Source organism: Pan paniscus, chromosome 3, assembly GCF_029289425.2.
Source record: "Pan paniscus chromosome 3, NHGRI_mPanPan1-v2.0_pri, whole genome shotgun sequence".
Taxonomy (NCBI): Eukaryota; Metazoa; Chordata; class Mammalia; order Primates; family Hominidae; genus Pan; species Pan paniscus.
The window spans coordinates 2,255,069-2,276,710 of record NC_073252.2 but is presented as its reverse complement, the minus strand read 5'-3'; the positions used below and the strand labels follow the sequence as shown (position 1 = coordinate 2,276,710).

The following is a 21,642-nucleotide window of genomic DNA, read 5'->3' as shown; positions in this document are numbered from 1 at the left end:
GATGAGACTGGAGGGGGAGCCAGGGGAGCACAGGGCATGGGGAAGCAGTGGCCACACTGTCTGGGGCCCCACTCAGAGAGTCACCCACACAGTCGCCCAAGCTGACCCATCTGATGGGGGAACCAAGGCCCAGAGAAAGGGGCCTTCTGCATGGCTCAGGGGAGAGAGCCCCAGCGCTATCCACCAACCCATGCTCTTCCCTTAACGTGGTGGAACAAACTTAAAAAGCTTTAAAAATGAGAAAAAAAATGCATGGAGAGAAAGACAGAAAACACAAAGCAGTCCTGGGTCAGAGGAAGGAACAGCACCTTTTATTTCAGATTTACAGAAAAAGTTAGCACGTTTCCACTTGGAGAGATTTCCTACATTAACAAAGTCTGTTTTGAGGAAATAAACACTGAATACATATTTTGAATGGAAATATATAAATGTTAACGACACACATGAGGCTCATTTCCTGATCAGGGTCTGGGACCCACATACAGAATATAGACCTTACAATAGTACAGTCCATGACACAGATTGCAGAGATTCCGACTTTTTCCCACCACACCCCCTCCCAGCCACCGGACAGACAACTAGCCACAGTCGGGGAGGATCCAACGCTCTCGGCTCGGCAACCACCCGCAAGGAGAGCAAAGTACGAGGGCGTCCCACAGCAAGCCTTACTCCAGCCGCAGGCTCCACCTCCACGCACCAGGTGACGTGACTCACTCGGAGAAGCCATTTGTGGAGGTGGCACATTCACCTGTACGGTCCCAACATAGTCCCAAATCTCAGTCTACAACATCTACGATCTATTCCATATCCAACGGGATGCATTTGGAAAGGAAAAGTGCAGGGACTGAGCGGACACAGACTCTGTCAAGAACTTTCCCGTTGCTTCCCGCGTCCACCACAGCCATGCTGCGGCACTGAGCTCCAAGCAGCTTAGCTCCTGACTTTTCAAAGTTTTCTTCAGTCTGAAAATACTTTCTCCACTCTCTACTCAGAATAAGATAGTACCAAGTTGCCTATTTGCCTTAGAAATACATTCCTTCAGGGCGGGGAATGCAGTCTCCTTGATCTATTACAGGGACTTTTCAAGATGATATTACCAAACATAACGGAACCTAGTGAACACATTCCAGCCAACTGCTAAAAGCACGTGGCCCTTCAGGGTGACCTGTATGAACCGCAGTCAGATGCCACCTTCTGTGACTGCAAAGCGCTCCCCTACTCTTCAGAGTGGCGTCATACACATTGAGTTTTTAATTTTTTGACAAAACAAATCCCTTCACAACTTGAATACGACATCGTTTTTGAAATACAATTACAGACCTTGAACAATAAATATTTCTATAAACTGACATAATTTTCATGTTGAAGTGATGGTTTTGTAAAGAAGGAAGCTGATGGCGAGAAGTACCTCCACAGTGTTTGCCTTTACAAATGACAACAGCCCTGTGCTCAGCAGATTAAATGAGTGTGAAATCAAGACTAATTTCAAACAGGTCTTCCAAGTTAACAGCACAGTAAAATGTTAAAGTGGAATTAAAATAAGTCACTCATCATCTAAAATACTGTAGTTCATAACAATTTTTATTAAAGTGACCCTTCTAGGTTACACAAACTAGAAACTTCCTGGCTATCCCTAAATTCTAGGGTCAGGGCTGGGGGTCAGTCTCTGAGAACAGAGGAAGTCTCCACTCACAGAGCACCACTGCACACCACAGTCGTCTTCTAACCTGCACAGGCTTTTGTGTAGCCGTAGCCACATAGCCCCAAGCAGGTGGCAGCAAGGACCAAGTGTCACCTGTGGCCAGAGTGAGGCCAGGTGGCTGCTGCTCCCAATTCAAGGCCTGCCCTTGTCAAAGGTAAAATGAATCTAAAATATCCTATCAACCCAACTTTGTCCCACTGAGTCCTGAGCAGCGGCCATCCCACAGGGAGTGTGCTGGGGAGGAGCCTGGTCTGGCCGACTGCAGACAGCAGGCTGTGCACTGTCTGCGAAGGACTTGAGGACAATGACAAAACTGCCCACAATACACCTGCTTCCACTGGCACAGTGCTGAGCAAACCCCCATCAGCCGGACCAGGACCCCCACCCCTACCTCAGTCATTTCTTGAAAATACTATATGCCTGGATGGTCAGCATGCTTCAAAATATTACCCGAGAGTTATATGCAAAAAGGCCAACAACTACAGGTAGGCTAGAAAAAAACATAAATGTGGACCTAACACGTAACCAAGGAGTTCAAAGGTATCCAACCAAAAAGATGAGGCCTGTCGGGCTGTTGGAGAGACACCCTGCTGTAAGAATGTCCCAAAGGAAGCAAGCTCCTTGCTCATCCAGTATAGGAATCAATATACTGGATGAGCAATCCATCTATACAATCAATTATAGATGAATATAATACAAATAATTTTCTACCTGCTAATTACAGTCAATTTGACATCACTGCCAGGTAAATTAGTGGTAATTTCTAACATTCTACATAAAACAATAAAAATGGTACCCAAAGGGATCAAAACCAATTTCGTTGACAAAAAGTCCTAAAATATGAATCAGAATATTTCTTTTAAAATAAGCAAGACCCGCCAGGTGCAGTGGCTTACGCCTGTAATCCCAGCATTTTGGGAGGGTGAGGCGGGTGGATCACGAGGTCAGGAGTTCAAGACCAGCCTGGCCAATATGGCGAAACCCTGTCTCTACTAAAAATACAAAAAAAAAAAATAGCCAGGTGTGGTGGCAGCCGCTTGTAGTCCCAGCTACTCGGGAGGCTGAGGCAGAAGAATTGCTGGAACCAAGGAGGCGGAGGTTGCAGTGAGCCGAGATTGTGCCACTTACTGCACTCCAGCCTGGCCAACAGGGTGAGACTCTGTCTCTAAATAAATAAATAAATAAATAATAAATAAATGCAAGACCCCCCAAATTTTAGAAGTTAAGAAGCCAATAACAGCTTTGTGACTATTTTAAGAAACCTTTTCTAATGATAGTTACCTCAGTTTCTCTGGCAAAAGACTATAATTTAGCTTTATCATCTCAAAGATAAACCGCACACCTCAGCAATTACTCTATTTATAGATTTTTTTAAAAACTAAGGTGATGAATCTATTGATTTTAAAAGCATAAAATGTTACATTTTCACACTAAGGCAAAAGGGCTCTCACCTGGTCTGTATACAAAAGTCTACCTGGCCAGAGGAAGCTTTGAAATTAATTAAAAATTTAAAAGGGCTAGATGTTAGAGAAGTGTGTTGTAAGTCAAATGAAAAAGAAATGAAGCAAGCTTGCCAAAGTCATAACGACCTTATTTTTCATCTACCGCTATCAGACAGGAGCCTCTCCAGCGAGGGGAATCCGTGGCTTTACAGCCCTCCATGTACGTCTCAGGCCCAGACGCAGTGACTGATGTCAGCCATCAGAGGAGCCTCTGCTGCCAAGGCAACCCTTTCAACTCAACTGGATCAAACGAGCCAAGGACTTTTCCCTCATTTGGAAATGCTTATACTGGCTTCCATGCCGGGACACAGAGGAGGACAGAAGCCCAGCTCGCAGCCCTGCCATCACAGGTGCCACCCACTCACATCAGGCTTCTGGCAAGAGCCTTCTCAGGAGCACTTTCTTATCATCTTAATTTTATATACATCCACAGGCCCTTTTTTTGGTTTTGGAACTAGATGCTAATTTATAATCTTAGTCTTCTTTTTTAAACTTCTCTGTGACAGACCCAGCACTTGTTCTGGCAGCCTCACACACACCTCTGGACACACACCATGGGCAAGCAAGGCCAGGGCCAGGGCAGCACAGGAGCAGCAAGCTTGCTCCTGACAGCATGGCTCTCACACAGCATCCTCCCTCCTTTCCTGTGGTGTGCTCAGCTCTTAACGTCTCCAGCTACATGTGACTCTCCAAATGCCCATCTCCTCACCCCACCCCATCTTGTTCCCCAGTCCCTGAGCACCCCATTTTAAATCTACCTAGGCTTCTGTGTGAAGTACTTAAACAAAAACCACAAAATCAGATCTCCCTAGAGCTGCGGGGACCTCTCGGAGATCCTCTAAGCACCACTCCACCCACTCAAGAAGCAGCAGTGGGACAGAGGAGCCCCGGACTCCTGTCCGAGGACTCTGCACATCACACACAGTCACCCTCTGCCTTTCACGACATGAAAGGTTGTGTCATGAAACCTCGCTTAAGTTTCCTATTGGTTTTAAGAAACATTCTCTTAAAAACACTGGAGCTGTTTCTAGTTGGGAGATACAGGTATAAGAGATAAAATATATACTCAAGACAGCACTGAGATGTAACTACACCTGGAGTCAGTATGCTGAAAAAAGACTTTAATTTTTGCATGAACACTGAGGAAAGGCCCAAAGATCCATCTAGAGCAGGTGGGGCAATTTTAGAAGCAGATATATAAAGGCTTGATGGCCCAATGGCTCTCAGATCAGTCTTAGAAAAACATTCAGGACCTCTATTGCCAATACGTGCACTACCTGAAGATGCCACCCTATTACAATGGAGTACTTACGTTTTTAGAACAGCTACAATCTAAGCTTTTATATATTCTGACAAGTTTTCACCTCTTGTGAATGCCTCAAGTTTTACACTGGAGAGCCACCTCCCCTCTCCAGGCACAGACATAGTGTGTGGAAGATGGTCTGAAGTGAGTCAAATGGGACTAAAATGGTTCCATGTATGACAAACAAAATTCACCTCAACAACCGGCAATTCAAATGTCTTAAGGCTAGAATGTATCACCATTATTTTGAGGTTCTTATGAAATGAAGGAATTCCACATTAAATTAGCAGCATAATGAATTTCTGTACTCTTGGCAAGCCAATGGTCCTCCCTAAGTTCTTTCAAACAAGAGCCATTTCCACCCACCTCCTTCAGGAAACCAGGAGATGGTCCTCTCGGAAAACTCCGCTCCTCTAGGATGAGCCCACTCCTGGCATCTGAAGTGGGACAATGCTGCCACACATGGGACTGTCCCTCTCACTGCAGAGTGCCGAGTTCACTTGCCCCTGCCCACCTTCCCAATGTCCCCAGGGAACGATGTCACCCCACCCCCCGCTGAGAAACACTATCATTCCCGTCCACGTTCCCCCATGTGCCCCTGGGTATTCAGCTGATGCCAATGTCATGCTGCTCTTTGGACACCATTTGGTCATTTGCAGGGTTTCGCTTTCTCCATAATATAGAGGGAGCACCTATGCGCTGGCTGACTTCTAATGCATCTATCAGTTATGGGCTAGCTGGCCGGCCACCCATGCAAAATTCATCATGCTGTAATTTCAAATGAAATCCCTTCATTTTCACCAAAAGCCTTTCAAGGTAGAGTCTTTACTTTGGGTGACTGCTTATTGAACCAGAGCCATTTTTATACCATCTTTTTTTCCCCATCTTTAAATTTCGTGGGGTTTTGAGAACTTTAATTTTACTCTTGAGCTTTTTCATGTCCTTTGGAGTAACACAGCTTAGATTGCTCCTAGACCATCTTTGGGGCTATGTATCCTGCAACATTTGAGCAGAGCCAACAGAGCAACCCAACCAGCCCTCAGCCATACAGTCCAGCACCCTAAAGCGCCACACACACAAATCCAGTGTTCTGCCACTTCTAGGTTTATTTCATCCTCGCATGCATAATGCAGTCAAGAGGACCACTTTTCATGCCAAAGCAAAATTTATACTTTTGGATAAAAATAGAATGATGGCAATTTTATCATTTTTATTATTATAACCATTATTACTGTCACAACAGGAAACCACGGAGTCCTGGCCAGGCACCCTAAGCATCTTACATGCGTTACATTACTTAATGGTTTACAACAAAATATTAGTCAGAAACGTTCATTAAAGATAAAACACAGCCAAAGAATCTGCCGGGAATTAACTGTGGGCTACTCGCATGGTACTGTGAATAGCACACCTTCTGCTTTTATGAGCTGAAGGGCAAGTAAGCCTTTTCCTTACCATGCAAAAATGCGGACACCTGGGGCAGGACACCAGGCTGCTCCCCGACATTAAGACAATGAAACATGAGGGCTGATGCTCTATAGAAGCAACTGATGCAGAGGTTGGTGTACATAACCTGATTACAGTATCCCCTTGGTCCGGGGCCTTGGATCAAAAGGGTTAAATGGTTCACAATAATACTGTAAATGGTATTTTTTTCTAAAAATTTACTGTATCTAGTGTCATAATAAAACTGTTTAGTAAAAAAGGATAGAATCAAAACTCTTCCTGCCTCTTATGTTGGAAATTAGTGTAGTATCTACAATACTGAATATATCTCACTGGCAATGAGAACAGCTGATGAGGACTCCTCCTAACGTGTGCTGTTAGTTTGTTTTTGAGGGTAGCGACGCTGATATTTTCCACAAAAATCCAGTAAGTTACAAACTAGAGGAGAAGCAACTCTAACAGGGCCACCCCTTCCGTGCAAAGCCCTGCTGCAGCTCTGGACAGCCCCCAACTAAAGGGTCTGCCTTTCAACTTGAAATCTACATTGACCACTGGAATATGAACGTGTTTCTATTATGAGATGAATGTGATTGATTAAATGGCCTTGATTAGTTATCTTACCTTGGTCTTAAAATTTGTTATCTGTTTTCTTCATTGTATGTGTTTATTAATACCAGTAAAAACAGATTATCACACATCTTCCATAAAATGATTGTGATAGAAATGTCACTGAGTGTGTACGATGATACGCCACCTGCAGCAGCATCCTGGAATATTACATCATTCTAAGTGCAGTACAGAGCAGCTGGGTTCAAATCCAACTTGACTGGTGTGGGCTCCCACAAAAGCTGTTACCAGTGAAGGCGAAAAAAATAAGAATTTGCTCTACTAAAGGAATAAAAAATGAAGTTACAAAACACTTAAATCACATTAATTCCTTCACAGGCCTTTGTCATGCAAGTGTGTAATTTTAATTTATTCTCTTCCTCGGGGTGATGTAAGTACCATGTAATAATTATTCCAATAAAAATTTTTATTTATCACATATACCTTTTTCAAGAAGAATTTAAACTACAACATGACCTAAAGTGTTCTGAAATACCAACCCTATGAAAGTACCTTATTTCAAACAAATGTGATGAAAGGGAGGAAATACAAACATGCAAAGGGGGTGTGACCCAATGGGTGTGTGTCAGTGTGGACCTCAAACAGCAATTCTCATGGTCACCTAACTCATATCAGAATCGGGCCCAGCAGTCAACAGGCTGTTTTTTATAACACTACACTTTGCCTCATATGCTAACAGGCATTCAGCATTGGAAACATCACAAACATTTACTGTAGTTCAGTCGCGTTAATACATAATAGACAAGTTTATTTGTTCACCTAAAGTAGTTTTAACAGCATAATTCTATAAAAATGAACACTAATGGAAGATTTACCTAAGCCATACAAAAGTAGTTTAATGGAAAAGACCCAGTAATTTAAATGTTTTCATATAAGGAACATGATGCACACTATGGGATCTATGCATCACCTTCAAAATGTAGGAAGGTGTATTAATTTCACATATTTAATGTATTATATAAATGTATTTAACAACCTATCAAATTCTGACATTCTGAAGAATTAAAATTTAAGTCTAATGATGATAAAATGCTTCATCTATGTCTTCTCAAGGTCAGAACAACTGCCTAGGCCAGGGAGACTGAGCTCCCCTGACTCATGGGCAGGCCTCGACCCCTGCTACACTGGCCTCATGCATTACTCTAAATCAAAGCCTTCGATATACATGACTTAGGATCAGGAATAACAGACAAGATTTCAGCAGGCTCCATGTTCTCTCTACTGTACCTGACAACAGTATAAGCAACAACTCAAGTGAATAACCGGACCAAAATTATGATAACAGAAAAACTCATTAAAAGCTCTTTAAAGCAAAAATCTCAACTTAAGTGAAAAATGTTTAATATTCTTCTTTGGAACTGTAAATGACCTTTCATTTAATTTTCTAAGATTTTAACCTGAACTTGGACAAGAAAGAAAGGAAAAAGGAAAAATAATTTGTATAAACTCTGCCTTTTCATATTTCAGTAAGCTCCTAGATGTTTCCGTAAATAATTCTTACTGCCTTTTCTCCAGTGTGTCCAAACGTCACAAAATGCTTAATTATCTACACGCATCAAACTGTAAACCAGCCCCAGTCCCACCATCCGTGAACAGGTCTCGACCACCACTGAGTTGGTTTGAGTCCCTGCAGAAAATCCCACTCGGAGGAGTGGTCGCTAAGGACTCAGAGTGGCAAGCCGCAGAGCTCTATCAGCCCTGCACAGGTTGCCGAGGTCCCTGACCTTCCTGCACTGGAAGGCCTACCCTCCTCTCATGAGTGGAAACAACGGAGGCACACCCCATCCTTCCTGGGGACCATGGCAGAGACCTGGCCAGAAGTGCCGCCTTCTGACTCAGCAAGAGTAAGGGGCCTGTCCAGCCCTTGCCTCACTACCCTGTTCCAAAAGGGCCCCCAGTTATCATCTCCTCATAAACATGACAAAAACAGGACCCATGTCTACAATGAGAAAAACAGCATCACGGAGAACCAAATAACAAGAAATTAAAACTCCAAAGCTCTATGAAGGTAATCCCTAAAAATCAGGAAACCAAAACTACCTCCGAACAAAAAAGTGTCACACCTACATTCTGTGGCTATTTGTTGTTTTTGGCAATGGCAAAAAATTTAGGTTTGATAATAAAGTCTAAGTGTCATGTTACAATGATGGCAGGCAGCAGCCCCAAATGGCTTTATTTTGCTATCATGTACTCTGCAAGTCCAGAACACAGGAGTCATATTACAATGGTAGTTCTGACTCACCTCAACACTCAAGTAACTAAAAATGTGCCAGAATTTAAAGGACCAAAGCCATGAAATGCATGAGAACAAAGAAATCTTTGGCTTCCTCCATGAGCCTAGGTCTGGAAGCAACAGGAATCAGGTGTGGTGTGTGAGTCGCCTTCCACCCCACCCAGTATATGTCAGCTCAACTGACACTGTGCCCTTTCAGAACCAACGCAGACTTACTTCCATGTGAACTCTTACAGTGTGAGGGCTACACAGAACACAACATTCTTCAGACAGATTTTAAGAACTATGAAACTGCATCAAGACTGAAGTATATCTGTACATGTACACAGACACTGTGTGAGTGTGTATAAAAAGTGCTCAAATAAACTAACATAGTGCACTGTTTGTCCATTTCATGAATCTGAGTTAGCCAAGAGGCCCTAAAGCATCTGCACTGGCAGTGAGCACCAATGCTGTGCTTATGAAGTCTGAGCATTACTCACACTGCAGCGTGGGCAGCTAAATGGCCTTCATACCAATGCCATGGTTATCGTTATTATTATTATTTTACCTCATTCTCAGTTAAGGATGCAGAAGGAGATGAACTTTTGCTAAACCCAAGAGCTGAAGATGCTGCCGTGGAAGCCCGATTTCGCTTCTTCAGTGGTTTGCATGCATCAGACAGATTTTTCGTTGCTGTAAAACAATTTTGGTTTGTAAAGTTTCAAATCATAAACCCTTGATCTTTTTACTGCTTAAAAATTACCCCTCAAATAAGTGAAGTTCTAAAGATGAATCTTCTGAATTCCTTTGTCCTTCTGGCTTAACTTTCTATCATAGAAAAATCTGAACATAAACAAAAGCAGACAAACTGTACAATGAACCCCATGTCCTCGCTACTTGGCCCCCAAAAACATCAACCTGGGGCCAGCGTGGCTCTATCCATACCTGGTTCCACGTCCCCCTGCCAGATTATTCTGAAGCAAATCCCAGACAGATCATTTCATCCATAAAAAGTTTAGCACAAATCTCTAAACATAAAGTCTTACATATAACCACAATGCTACTCCCACACTTAAAAGTAACAATGCTCTTATATCATCAGCTAGCGTTCAAATGTCCAATTGCTCATGTCTTTTTTTTTTTTTTAAAGTCTGTTTAACTGATTTTTAAAAGCCAGTCAAGCACCTCATGCAAAACAAGAAAAACAGAGCCATTGCCAATCTCCCCTCACTCTCCTCCCCAGGGTTTTGTTTTCCTTTTAATTAAGAGTTGGAGAAGGTATGACTTCTTCAATAAGGGATCAAACAGGTATTTCAAAAAGATAACTAAAAGGTAAAAGGAAGTGTAATTTCCCCTCCTATTTTTTTGACAATTATTTTTCATAAACGTTTTAAGCTAGTTTCTTTAGCATGTGAAATATAAATAACGAGCCCTTACTGTTAGCTTACGTGCAGAGGGGCAGGGTACTGAAGGGTGACAGAATTTACAGTAGCAACTGGCACCATCAAGTAAGAAACCTGAAAACTTCTGGTTGAAATCACTTTTCTAGTAAAATTTTAAATTTCAAATAATAGAGCCGAGTAAAAAGTAACTTCAATAAAGTTTAGCCAAACCCTTCAAAATAACATACACATGAAAATAGTTTAGTTTTCAACCACAGGAGAACCTCCTTTCCTTCTTTTTCACTCCTAGCTTAATTGTGGATTCCTCCCCTGCCCTGTTCCCTTTCACCAGCCCCAGCCTTCCCCTTTCACACTCTCAGCCCACCCACCCAGCCCAGCCTGGGCACCCAGAAGCCAAGAAGGAAAGGGCGCTGACCACATTACCTGCCTGGCTCTTGAGCGAGGAGGCTGCCTCCATGGCCTTGTAAGAGCTTGTTCTGGCCGTTTTGTCAGTGATTGTGTCTCTCTATTATTTAAAAAAAAGAAAAAAAGAAAAAAAAAAAGAAAAAAAAAAAGAACAACAAAAGGAAAAGAAAGGAAAAAAAATCTCCTCATGTGAATGAACACAGGTTGCTGAAAAGTTTCGTGGCAGAAACTTCTTCCTTTGGAAATGTGTTCCACACATAAGTCATCCATGGTTGCCCAATCTCAGACTTTTTTCACAATCTGGACTGATTCTTTCTTCGCACCTCCCGCTCTCGCATCTGTCAGGAGGGCGAGGTGGGTGGGGCCACGCCAAGACCTGCTGCAGTCATGTGGTTAAGACACCTGATACAAGTCGTATTGAACATGCACCTAGACTCTCCACTGAACCCAAAGCAGAGGATGAACATGAGAAAAATGGATCCTTCCATTCAAGAGGTGCCCAATCAAGTTAGACTCAGCCCTGCTAAGTCAGGACCAACATTACTAGTATCACTATACTGAGGATTTCCAATTTTTAGACAAACACCAGATACACCTAATGAACAAAGACCATCAGTAAAACATGCCACAACTGAGAAAAGCAAGAAATGGGAGAAGGGATCATGAAGCTTTTATCAAGGGCTGAGATTCTGAAAGGTGTGGCTGAAAACTGTCCTGTCCCCATAGCACTAGAGCAGCGCTGCCCAGGGAATGACTTGCCACTCCTGCACTCATACTCCATCTCACCCACCTGCCTGGAACCAGAGCCAGTGAGACAGGATGCGGTGAAATGGAATCCAGAGGATCATGGACAAGGCGACAGGAGAATGCACTTGGGACAGTGCCTAGCATGTCAGAAGTGCTCAGCGCACATTGGGTGTCATATGTGGTTTGGCTCAGGTTTATAAAACCCAAATCTGAAGAGACACCATTACTTTTTATCATGTGCTATCTCCTGAGATAGGAGCTAATAAAACATTACTAGCCACTTAATGTGAATTTTGGTATTCTGAGTGTCCAGGGTCATGTATTTTTTAGGTATACGATTTACACAAATATTTCAAAGCAACCAGTTTCAGTATGATTGCCAGCAAAGAGCTACTTTAATAGAAGGTAACCTGGCCAGCCGCAGTGGCTCACACCTGTAATCCCAGCACTTTGGGAGGTGGAGGTGGGCAGATCACTTGAGGTCAGGAGTTTGAGACCAGCCTGGCCAACATGGTGAAACCCCATCTCTACTAAAAATACAAAAAAATTAGCTGGACATGATGGCACGCACCTGTAATCCCAGCTACTCGGGAGGCTGAGGCAGGAGAATCACTTGAATCGAGGAGGCGGAGGTTGCAGTGAATGAAGATTGCACCACTGCACTCCAGCCTGGGTGACGAAGTGAGACTCCCTCTCAAAAAAAAAAAAAAAAAAAAAAATTAGGTGACCAGAGCAAATGTTAAGTGCAGGCTTCCTGGTAACTACAAACCTTAGTGACTACAGGTGAATCTGACCTAGCTTACTGCTGAACACTTGATCACTCAACAACCTCACCTGATGGCAGGTGCCCCAGAAGAATGTTCTGTGGGCCAGAAAAATGGCGCAGGGCCTGCCTGCTCCTCTCAACTACAAATACAAGTTTAAAGAAATAAGATAAATGATATGGTGTCCACATATTTACACCTTAGCAATATGTGAGATGTATTTTCCATTCTTTGAAATAAAAAGAGCATTTTAACTCAGATCAGTGAAAAACAGGATGAAGCTTTACTCAAAATCACAAATATACAACTACTCTGTCAGAACTATTTTTTTTTTTTTTTGAGATGGAGTCTCCTTCTGTCACCCAGGCTGGAGTGCAGTGGAGCAATCTCAGCTCACTGCAACCTCCGCCTCCCAGGTTCAAGTGATTCTCCTGCCTCTTCCCGAGTAGCTGAGATTACAGGCATGCACCACCACACCCGACTAATTTTTGTATTATTAGTAGAGATGGGGTTTCACCATGTTGGCCAGACTGGTCTCGATCTCCTGACCTCAGGTGATCCACCTGCCTCAGCCTCCCAAAGTGCTGGGATTACAGGTGTGAGCTACCGCACCTGGCCAGAACTATTATCGAATAAAATAGAAATTCAAACAAAGTACGAAGTCTAATTAAAGTCTCAGTTCATGAAAAAGTTAACTGGACATCTGAGACAGTTGAAATGAATGGCACCACTTCATACACTAGGAAAAGGGCTCACGTCTTCTACATGCATGGGCACCATACGCTAGACAGAATAACCCGGTGTTTTCTTGGTTGGTTTCACTCCCCTGCAGGTACCAGGCAAACTCTGTCCCTGGACACATGCTGGCAGTAAGCGAGGAGCACAAGGACCTGGGGCTGGCTTTGTATCTATGCTGCACTTTTCCTGCACAGCCTGTTTAGTATTCCCATTCAGTAAACAATAACATGAATTACTAATAAACTAAATAAAATCTAGGTTCATTGCCTTTAATGAACTGTTGACTTTTTATTGACATGTAACACATATCTCTAATGGACTTTGATGCCAGTTCATTACTTACATCCTGAATAATAAGCCCTATAGAGAGGTTATGGTGTTTGGGGTTTTTTTTGTTTGTTTTTTTTTGAGACAGAATCTTTCTGTGTCACCCAGGCTGGAGTGCAGTGGCATGATCTCAGCTCACAGCAACCTCTGCCTGTCAGGTTCAAGCAATTCTCCTGCCTCAGCCTCTTGAGTAGCTGGGATTACAGGCGCACGCCACCATGCCCAGCTAATTTTTTGTATTTTTAGTAGAGATGGGGTATCGCCATGTTGGCCAGGCTGGTCTCAAACTCCTGACCTCAAGCAATCCACCTGCCTTGGCCTCCCAAAGTGCTGGGATTAGAGACGTAAGCCACCACACCCCGCCAAAGAGGTCATTTTTAGTGACAATTTTGTCCAATCTAAAAAACAAGTATTACTCAAAGCATTTGGATGTCTGTTTTCTTGCAGAGCAACACACCATCGGTTTCTGTGATAACACCCCTGGAGGGTAAGAACCTGCAAGCAGCCTTTCTCAATGGGGTTCTGTAAGAAATGCAAGCCTTCTGCTGAATACCAGCCTGGGAGGAGCTGGGTGCACTGCCACCTGCATCTCATGTGTGCTCCCATGCAGGGAAACAGTGGCACCAAGAGTCACAGAGCATACTCTCTGACAGGTCAAGCAAACCTGGAACACAATTACCTTCCGAAGACTGTGCTTGTCCGTCCTGAGTCTTTTCCTGGGTGTGTCCTCAGCTTCAGCATCTTCTGTAGGGTCCTGTATCCTCTTTGTGTGGTTTCTTTTTTTCCCATTTACGTTACCTTGGAATGGGGAAAATGTACATGAAAACCACTCCAAAAGCTGCATTTGAAGCACTGTGAGAACCTACCCAGGGCATTCAACATACAGTTCCAGCCCATGATGGGTTTCCTGTAACCCTGCTGATTTCCAGGGCTTATGTCTTACAGATCAAATCTCTTTACAACAAAAAAACTGGTGACTATATCTAACCTTAGGGATATTAGCAACTGTTATATCTGTTTTATTTATATATATATATATATATATATATTTTTTTTTTTTTTTGAGATGGAGTCTCGCTCTGTCACCCAGGCTGGAGGGCAGTGGCACAATCTCAGCTCACTGCAACCTCCGCCTCGTGGGTTCAAGCCATCCTCCTGCCTCAGCCTCCTGAGTAGCTGGGATTACAGGCACGTGCCACCACGCCCAGCTAATTTTTATATTTTTAGTAAAGATGGGTTTTCACCATGTTGGTCAGGCTGGTCTCGAACTCCTGACCTCATGATCCGCCTGCCTCGGCCTCCCAAAGTGCTGGGATTACAGGCGTGAGCCACCGCGCCTGGCCTTATAATTATAATTTCATGTATTAAAGCATTAAATTTAAATATAACCCAGTATTTTATCTATTTATTTATTTTTGAGATGGAGTTTCGCTCTTGTAGCCCAGGCTGGAGTGTAATGGCACAATCTCAGCTCACTGCAACCTCTGCCTCCTGATAGCCCAGTATTTTAAAAAAATCTTTTCCTAGGCCGGGCATGGTGGCTCATGCCTGTAATCCCAATACTTTGGGAGGCTGAGGTGGGCGGATCACCTGAGGTCGGGAGTTTGAGACCAGCCTGACCAACATGGAGAAACCCCATCTCTACTAAAAATACAAAATTAGCCAGGCATGGTGGCACATGTCTGCAATCTCAGCTACACAGGAGGCTGAGGCAGAAGAATCGCTTGAACCCAGGAGGTGGAGGTTGCAGTGAGCCGAGATCGTGCCATTGCACTCCAGCCTGGGCAACAAGAATGAAACTCTGTCTAAAAAAAAAACAAAAAACAAAAAAAAAATATTTTCCTTACTAACATTCAAAGACTTGTGGAATTTAAGTTGAACTTAAAAAAAAAAACAAGTTGCTACTTTTTAAACATTTCCTTAAACATGTTAAGTAGTAACACTACATTTATATATGCAAATTAAGGGCTTCCTCCATGTTTGCTCAGCTGTGCCATGTGTTAGGTGTTCCCAGGAATAGCAGCTAATCCAAGACCTAAGGCATCCAAACAATATCCACCTAAGACGGTAAGGTGTAAGAGTGCAAATTCTACAGAGATGATTAATTTCAACATGCCAATGTTTATGTTAAATATAAATCCAATATTATCATTTGCATGACTGCTTTACAGAGGGGTTCAGGGTTTTTATTAATGGACTCTTCATAAAACATCTTGCAGGGCCGGGCACGGTGGCTCACACCTGTAATCCCAGCACTCTGGGAGGCCGAGGTGGGTGGATCACGAGGTCAGGAGATCGAGACCATCCTGGCTAACAGGGTGAAACCCCGTCTCTACTAAAAATACAAAAAAAAAATTAGCCGGGCATGGTGGCGGGCGCCTGCAGTCCCAGCTACGCGGGAGGCTGAGGTAGGAGAATGGCGTGAACCCACCAGGCAGAGCTTGCAGTGAGCCGAGATCGCGCCACTGCACTCCAGCCGCCTGGGCGACAGAGCAAGACTCCAACTCAAAAAAAAAAAAAAAAAAAAAACATCTTGCAGAAGGACACTGTTGCCCTGAAGGACGCTGTCACCCTCAAGCCTCACTACTGTTGGGACAGGAGACACCAGCAAAAGAGTGCTCAGCTCCACAGGGTCCAGCAAGGCCTCAGGCAGAGGTACAAGTAAGTGTCCGTGCCCTGGTGCCAGTGCGTTCACAGAGCCTCACCTCAGGTCTAGGTCTGAGCCCAATGCGCAAGAAGAGTCAGCAGCCAAAGCGTGGGGGCCCTCACCAGCTGCAGTTCCAGCCTGGTGTGATGGGAGCCAGGCAAGCAGCCCTCGTGAAGCCCACTCCTGGCCACACCACTGCAGGCTGGTGCAAAGGCAGTCTGGGGAAGAAGCCTGTGGAATGCTCGGCAGCAGGACCTGCTCAGGCACTGCCAAGCATAGGCACCACATGGCACAGCCAGCCAAACTCTCGAGGCCCCCCTCAGGCAGGTCTGCCTTCAGAACACCCGTTCGTGAGCACAACGCCAGCCCTGCGCCTCACAGCTGTGAGCCACTGCGCCGGGCTGGAATTTTTTTTTTTTTTTTTTGGAGTTTGACTCTTGCTCTGTCGCCAAGGCTGGAGTGCAGTGGCGTGATCTTGCCTCACTGCAACCTCTGCCTCCCGGGTTCAAGAGATTCTCGTGCCTCAGCCTCCCGAGTAGCTGGGATTACAGGCATGCGCCACCAGGCCTGGCTAATTTTTTTGTATTTTTAATAGAGATGGGGTTTCACCATGTTGGCCAGGCTGGTCTTGAATTCCTGGCCTCAAGTGATCCACCCACCTTGGCCTCCCAAAGTGCTGGGATTACAGGTGTGAGCCACCGTGCCCAGACATCTGTGTAGATTTCTAACACTGAGGTCATGGGCGCGTGACAAAGATGTGGTGCGCCATCCTAGTTGTTAGCACCAGGGTCACCTGAAAGTCAGGATTAAAGGACACCCAAGAACCTGCATACACCTGACACACACTGTGGGCAGAAACTCAACTGTCACTTCTATCCACTAAGCACTCAGCAAAATATAACACAATCAAATTTATGCTTACACTTCGAGGGTAAGCTGAATCTGGCTTCTGGAAGAGCTGGCTCATTTTTAAATAAGCCAGTCATTTAAAAGGAACACGTCTCTAAATTTGGTGTACTGATAGAGTGAGGTATATTTTCTTTTAAAGAAAATATACAAGTCCTAAATATCCTTGCTATTCTAAATTATAGTATTTGCAATGAACACTGAGGAAGTTGAACAAATTCAAGATTAATGAGATAGTTGATGAAGAGATCTAGAAACACCTAAATCAAGATGAAAACATCTGAGAAAGAGAAAGGTGACAGCAGGCACATGTGGCCAGACCCTCTCGCTTCTGGGCCCCGACTTCCTTTTAGGTGAGTCTTGAAACACTTTATGTTTGGACTCTCCAAAGCTCCTCAATGATGACTCTTCAGATATACAGTACTTTTTTTTTTTATTTTAAATTGATACCCTAATATGTCAGTTATTTTTACATTCAAATCTCAGTTTTCCACAATTTACATCCAAGCACATATTTATCACAAATCTAACCACTGTTACACATCTTCAAATCTTACAGTGTCAGCTCTCCCTCCTCTTGCCACTGCCCAAAGCAAACTAGCACTTTTGGTTTTTTTAAGCCAAAGGCCTAGGAAGGACCAAAGGATACCTGAATTCAAGGTCAGTCCAGTCACCCTTCTTGCCCTATGAGCTCTCAGGCAAACAGGCCAGGAGCTGCCCACACTCCGGGCCCCTGTAAGGTGCAGACTACAGCCGAAACCAGGAGGATTGCTCTCAGAAGCAAGAAAAGTGCTGCCTCCTCGGAACTCACAGGCCTGAAGGCTGACCCTACCACATCATGTAAGCCTGGAATCCAAGAGACGACCTTCCCTCCCCTTCCTTCTTCTATCCTCTCTTCACACAGCCCCATCAGCAGCAGTGACCACAGTGGCTGCTCAATTTGGGTAGGAGAGCAAGGGAGCCACAGGCCAGAAGGCACCACACTGAATAGCTCTCATAAGCCAGTAAACGCAGATGGCAGAAGCTGTTTTTACTGTGACCACACGCACTTGGACTGCTGGCCCAAACCCCACGGGTCAGAAACAGGGAGAGTGGACACACTTCCCTATAGTTCCAAGATCAGAGCTCACCTTGCTACACTACACACATCAACCCAAGCGGAGGACATCAGCATAATACTATGTTTACCAGAGTCTTCTTCAGCCTGGACAGGGGCCACCAGGGCAAACTTGGTGTTGTAGCGTGCTCTCTGCTTCTCACTCAGCAGACTCCACTGTGACCTGAGCAGCTCTTCAATCTCCTCACCTGAAGCATCTGGGTGCTCAGCTACCACCTGTGGGAACGGGAGAAGGTGCAATGAGAAGTTAAATCCGTAAAACTCATTGGGTTTTGTTTTGCATGAAATCAAATGCACGGCCCTTTAGAACTTAGTGTGTCGCATTTTTATTCCCACATCATGGAACTATGTCCATAAAAGCTTCAAAGAAAAGTAGTGCTTAACTGATGCTGTGACTCACTGAAAACTCATAAATTAGAATAGTGCCAGTGAAAAGAATTCAACTCTACTTCTGTAAATGTTGGAAATGATAAATGATAAAAATATATATATACTTTTCCAAAACCACTAACTCACTTAAGACCCAGCCTCTAGGCACCCCTGAAAAATTCGCTGTAGAGCCAGTGCCACAGGAATGCTGCCCCTGAACATGGAGGTGGGCTCAGCTCAGTGTCCTCACTGGGCAGCACCGACCCTCGTCTTTCAGGTACAGGCCCTGGGCAGGGGTGAAGGCACACGCCAAGGAGTGCGAGCTGGCTTCTGTCACAGCCCAGGCCAGCACACGGAGACAACCTTGCACAGCCAAAAGACGAGTCTTCCCTACCCTCCAGCCACACCAGGGCTGCCAGCATCAGCACCCGGAGCATGCTAGAAATGCAGACTCCCGGGCCCCACCCCAACCTGCCTACCAGGAATCTGCACTTTCACAAGGTCTCTAGGATGATCCGCAGACACACTGAAGTCTGATCCTGGGGACTTGGCTGCACCTGGTAATAACCTGGGGGTTTGAAATCCTATGGTGCTTAGGTCCCACCCAAGATCAACCCAACCCGCCGGGTCTGGCCTCAGTGATTTAAAGGTTTCCCAGGGGTTGCTAATGTGTCCCCAAGTCCGAGAGCCACGGATCTCGAGAGCAGGGCACAGGGCTGACACACTAATGCCAGCCAGCCAGGTGTAACCCACCACCTGTTTCTGTTCAGTGTCTGAAAAACATCATCATATTTCATGACACAAAAATTACAGGAAATTCAAACAACGGTGTCCACAAAGTTTTACTGGATGTCAGCCCCATGCATTTGTTCCCATGCTGCCCATGGCTGTCTTCCTGCCACAACAGCAGAGCTGAGCAGTCAGAACAGAGCCCTCACTGCTCACCAGCCCTTTGGAAAGTCTGCTGACTGGCTCGGCACCAACCAGCTCTGATGCTGGCTCCTCTACTGGGTAGTTCTGTGGACTTCGGCAAGTGAAGGCACTGTCTCTGCCTCCACTCTGTGAAACGGGGGCAGTAACACTCCACCTGGCAGTGGTAAGGAACCATCAGGTTAATGTTGGCTGGTTACCATTACCACCTGGACCTACCACCTGCCCAGCCAATACAGGTAACCTTTGCCCCCAAACCCAAACCCCTCCTCCCAAGACAGTCACCACAGACGGCTTCTTATAGCCTCCCATGGCCCCACCATCTGCCCTCTTGTTGCCTGGATGAGTCATGTGCTCCACTCCCTCTTGTCCTCACCCTGGCCTGGACACCAACACCCACCAATGCCCACCCACCACCTCTCTAGACAACCTGCAGACACCCCCAGCCTAACTACCTGGGACCTCCCACCTCGAGGACACCTTCTGCAGTTCTGGGTCTGGCTCTGACCCCCAGCACTCCACCAGTGTTCCCTGTGGGGTCCCTGTCCCCAGCCCTGCGTATGCCTACTCCTGCCACACCCCTCCCAACCCAGCAGGCCCTACCCTGATTGCTGCCATGACTCACTCCATGAGCCCACTCACTCCCAACTCTTCAAGCTCCAAGGGCCTCAGCTCTTCAACCAGTGGAAGTTTCTGCACGGGGCTTCGGATCCACAACACATCTGCCTCTCACCTCCTCAAACACAGCACATTCCTTCACGGGCCTGCTGCCCTCCCACCCACCTCTGCCCCCGGCACCCAATCACCCACCATGACTCCAGAGCCCCCAGTTAGGATGAATGCTAACAGTGTCCTTTACTGCTTCGTCAAAGCAGAGTCACAAGCGCCCTGCAGCCACCTCGCCTCACAAGACAGCCACCACAGACGGCTTCTGCGGGGAAGCCAGGAAAGTGTCATCATCATCTTAGGTTAACAGAGCAATGACTCCTCATTAAAGTCTCTGAGCTTCACAGTGAAACTGTATGGTATGATGGTTACGAGTTCTAAAAACACAAAAGCGCATGCTCACACACACAATTAGGGTCAGGTCCCAATTCTCCTACTTCCTGACTGCATCATCTCACTGAAACCTGACAACTTTTAAGCTCAGGTTAGCCAGCTATAAAGCAGAGATAATTTATATTTACCTTATAAGGTGATTCTGAGGAGTACTAGATATACTTTTGTACAATAACATACTGGCAAGGCATCTGACATGTTTATGATAAGCACTCAATAGTGGCCACTTCTTTATTCTTAACATATCAAAAACAAGCTGGACACATGGCTCATGCCTATAATCCCAACATTTTCGGAGGCCTAAGTGGGAAGATCACTTGAGGCCAGGAGTTTGAGACCAGCCTAGGCAACAGAGAAAGATTGTGTTTAAAAGAAAAAAAGAAATTATTTTTAAATTAGTTGGGTATGGTGGCAAGTGCCTGTAGTCACAGCTACTCGGGAAGTGGAGGTGGAAGTATCACTGCAGCCTTGGAGTTCAGGGCTGCAGTGACCTATGATTGCACCCCTGCATTCCAGCCCGGGAAACAGTAAGATTCTGTCTCAAAAATAAATAAAAATTTAAAACATATCAAAAAAACATGGAAAACCAAATTTCCACAATCCCACAGCTGACTAAAACATTGCCAACATAATTGGAGACTCTACAAATTAGAGTCTTCAGATTACATTCCCCTCCTTCATCCTGCTTGCTCCCTACACGGCCTTTTTTTTTTTTTTTTTTTTTTTTTTTTTTCTGAGATAAGAGTCTCATTGCGGCCCAGGCTGGAGTGCAGTGACGTGATCTCAGCTCACTGCAACCTCTGCCTCCTGGGTTCAAGCGATTCTCCCACCTTAGCCTCCTGAGTAGCTGGGATTATAGGCATGCACCACCACACCTGGCTACTTTTTATATTTTTAGTAGAGATGGGGGTTTCACCATGTGGGCCAGGCTGGTCTCGAACTCCTGACCTCAAGTGATCTGCCCGCCATGGCCTCCCAAAGTGCTGGGATTACAGGCATGAGGCACTGCACTGTGCTCCCCCCAACATTTTTTTAGAGTTTTCTTTTGCTTTCAGGATTCAGCGAAGAATGTTTAGGTATCCACCCTCCAAGACGACCCCCCACCCCTCTGTGAGCCCTGCCTCCTAGAGCTCAAGCCCCCACTACTGCTTACGGCGTAGTCAATAACATAGTGCAGAAATGGTTGCATAGGACTCCAAGTGTAGGGCATAAAAGATATCCACCTTGCTCTTTCTTGGATCACTTACTCTGGAGAAAGCCAGCCCCCATCATGTTGTGAGGACACACCAGCAGCCCTGTGGAGAGGGCCACATGGTGAAGGACCGAGGCCTCCTGCCAGCAGCATGAGTGAGAGAAGGTACCCTGGAAGCAGATCCTCCAGCATCAGTCAAGCCTTAGGATGATGTAGCCCCAGGTAACATCTTAAATGCAACTT

General features: G+C 45.2%; 1 protein-coding gene across 8 annotated transcripts in view; it reads right to left on the bottom strand.

Annotated features, from left to right (window-relative positions):
• The window catches only part of NSD2 (nuclear receptor binding SET domain protein 2), a 109,963-nt gene that overhangs the window by 32,786 nt on the left and 55,535 nt on the right, over positions 1 to 21,642 (bottom strand). For 6 of the 8 annotated variants that reach the window (XM_055111130.2, XM_034958191.4, XM_063603667.1 and 3 more), the window contains 4 exons: positions 17,921 to 18,065; positions 13,859 to 13,977; positions 10,622 to 10,703; positions 9,364 to 9,488 (listed from right to left, as the gene is read on the bottom strand). In XM_055111130.2, coding sequence (XP_054967105.1) covers positions 9,364 to 9,488; positions 10,622 to 10,703; positions 13,859 to 13,977; positions 17,921 to 18,065 — 471 coding nt within the window. Of the gene's footprint in view, positions 1 to 289; positions 6,802 to 9,363; positions 9,489 to 10,621; positions 10,704 to 13,858; positions 13,978 to 17,920; positions 18,066 to 21,642 lie in introns of those variants that run through there. The other 2 variants (XM_034958195.3, XM_034958194.3) reach the window with 2 other exon arrangements.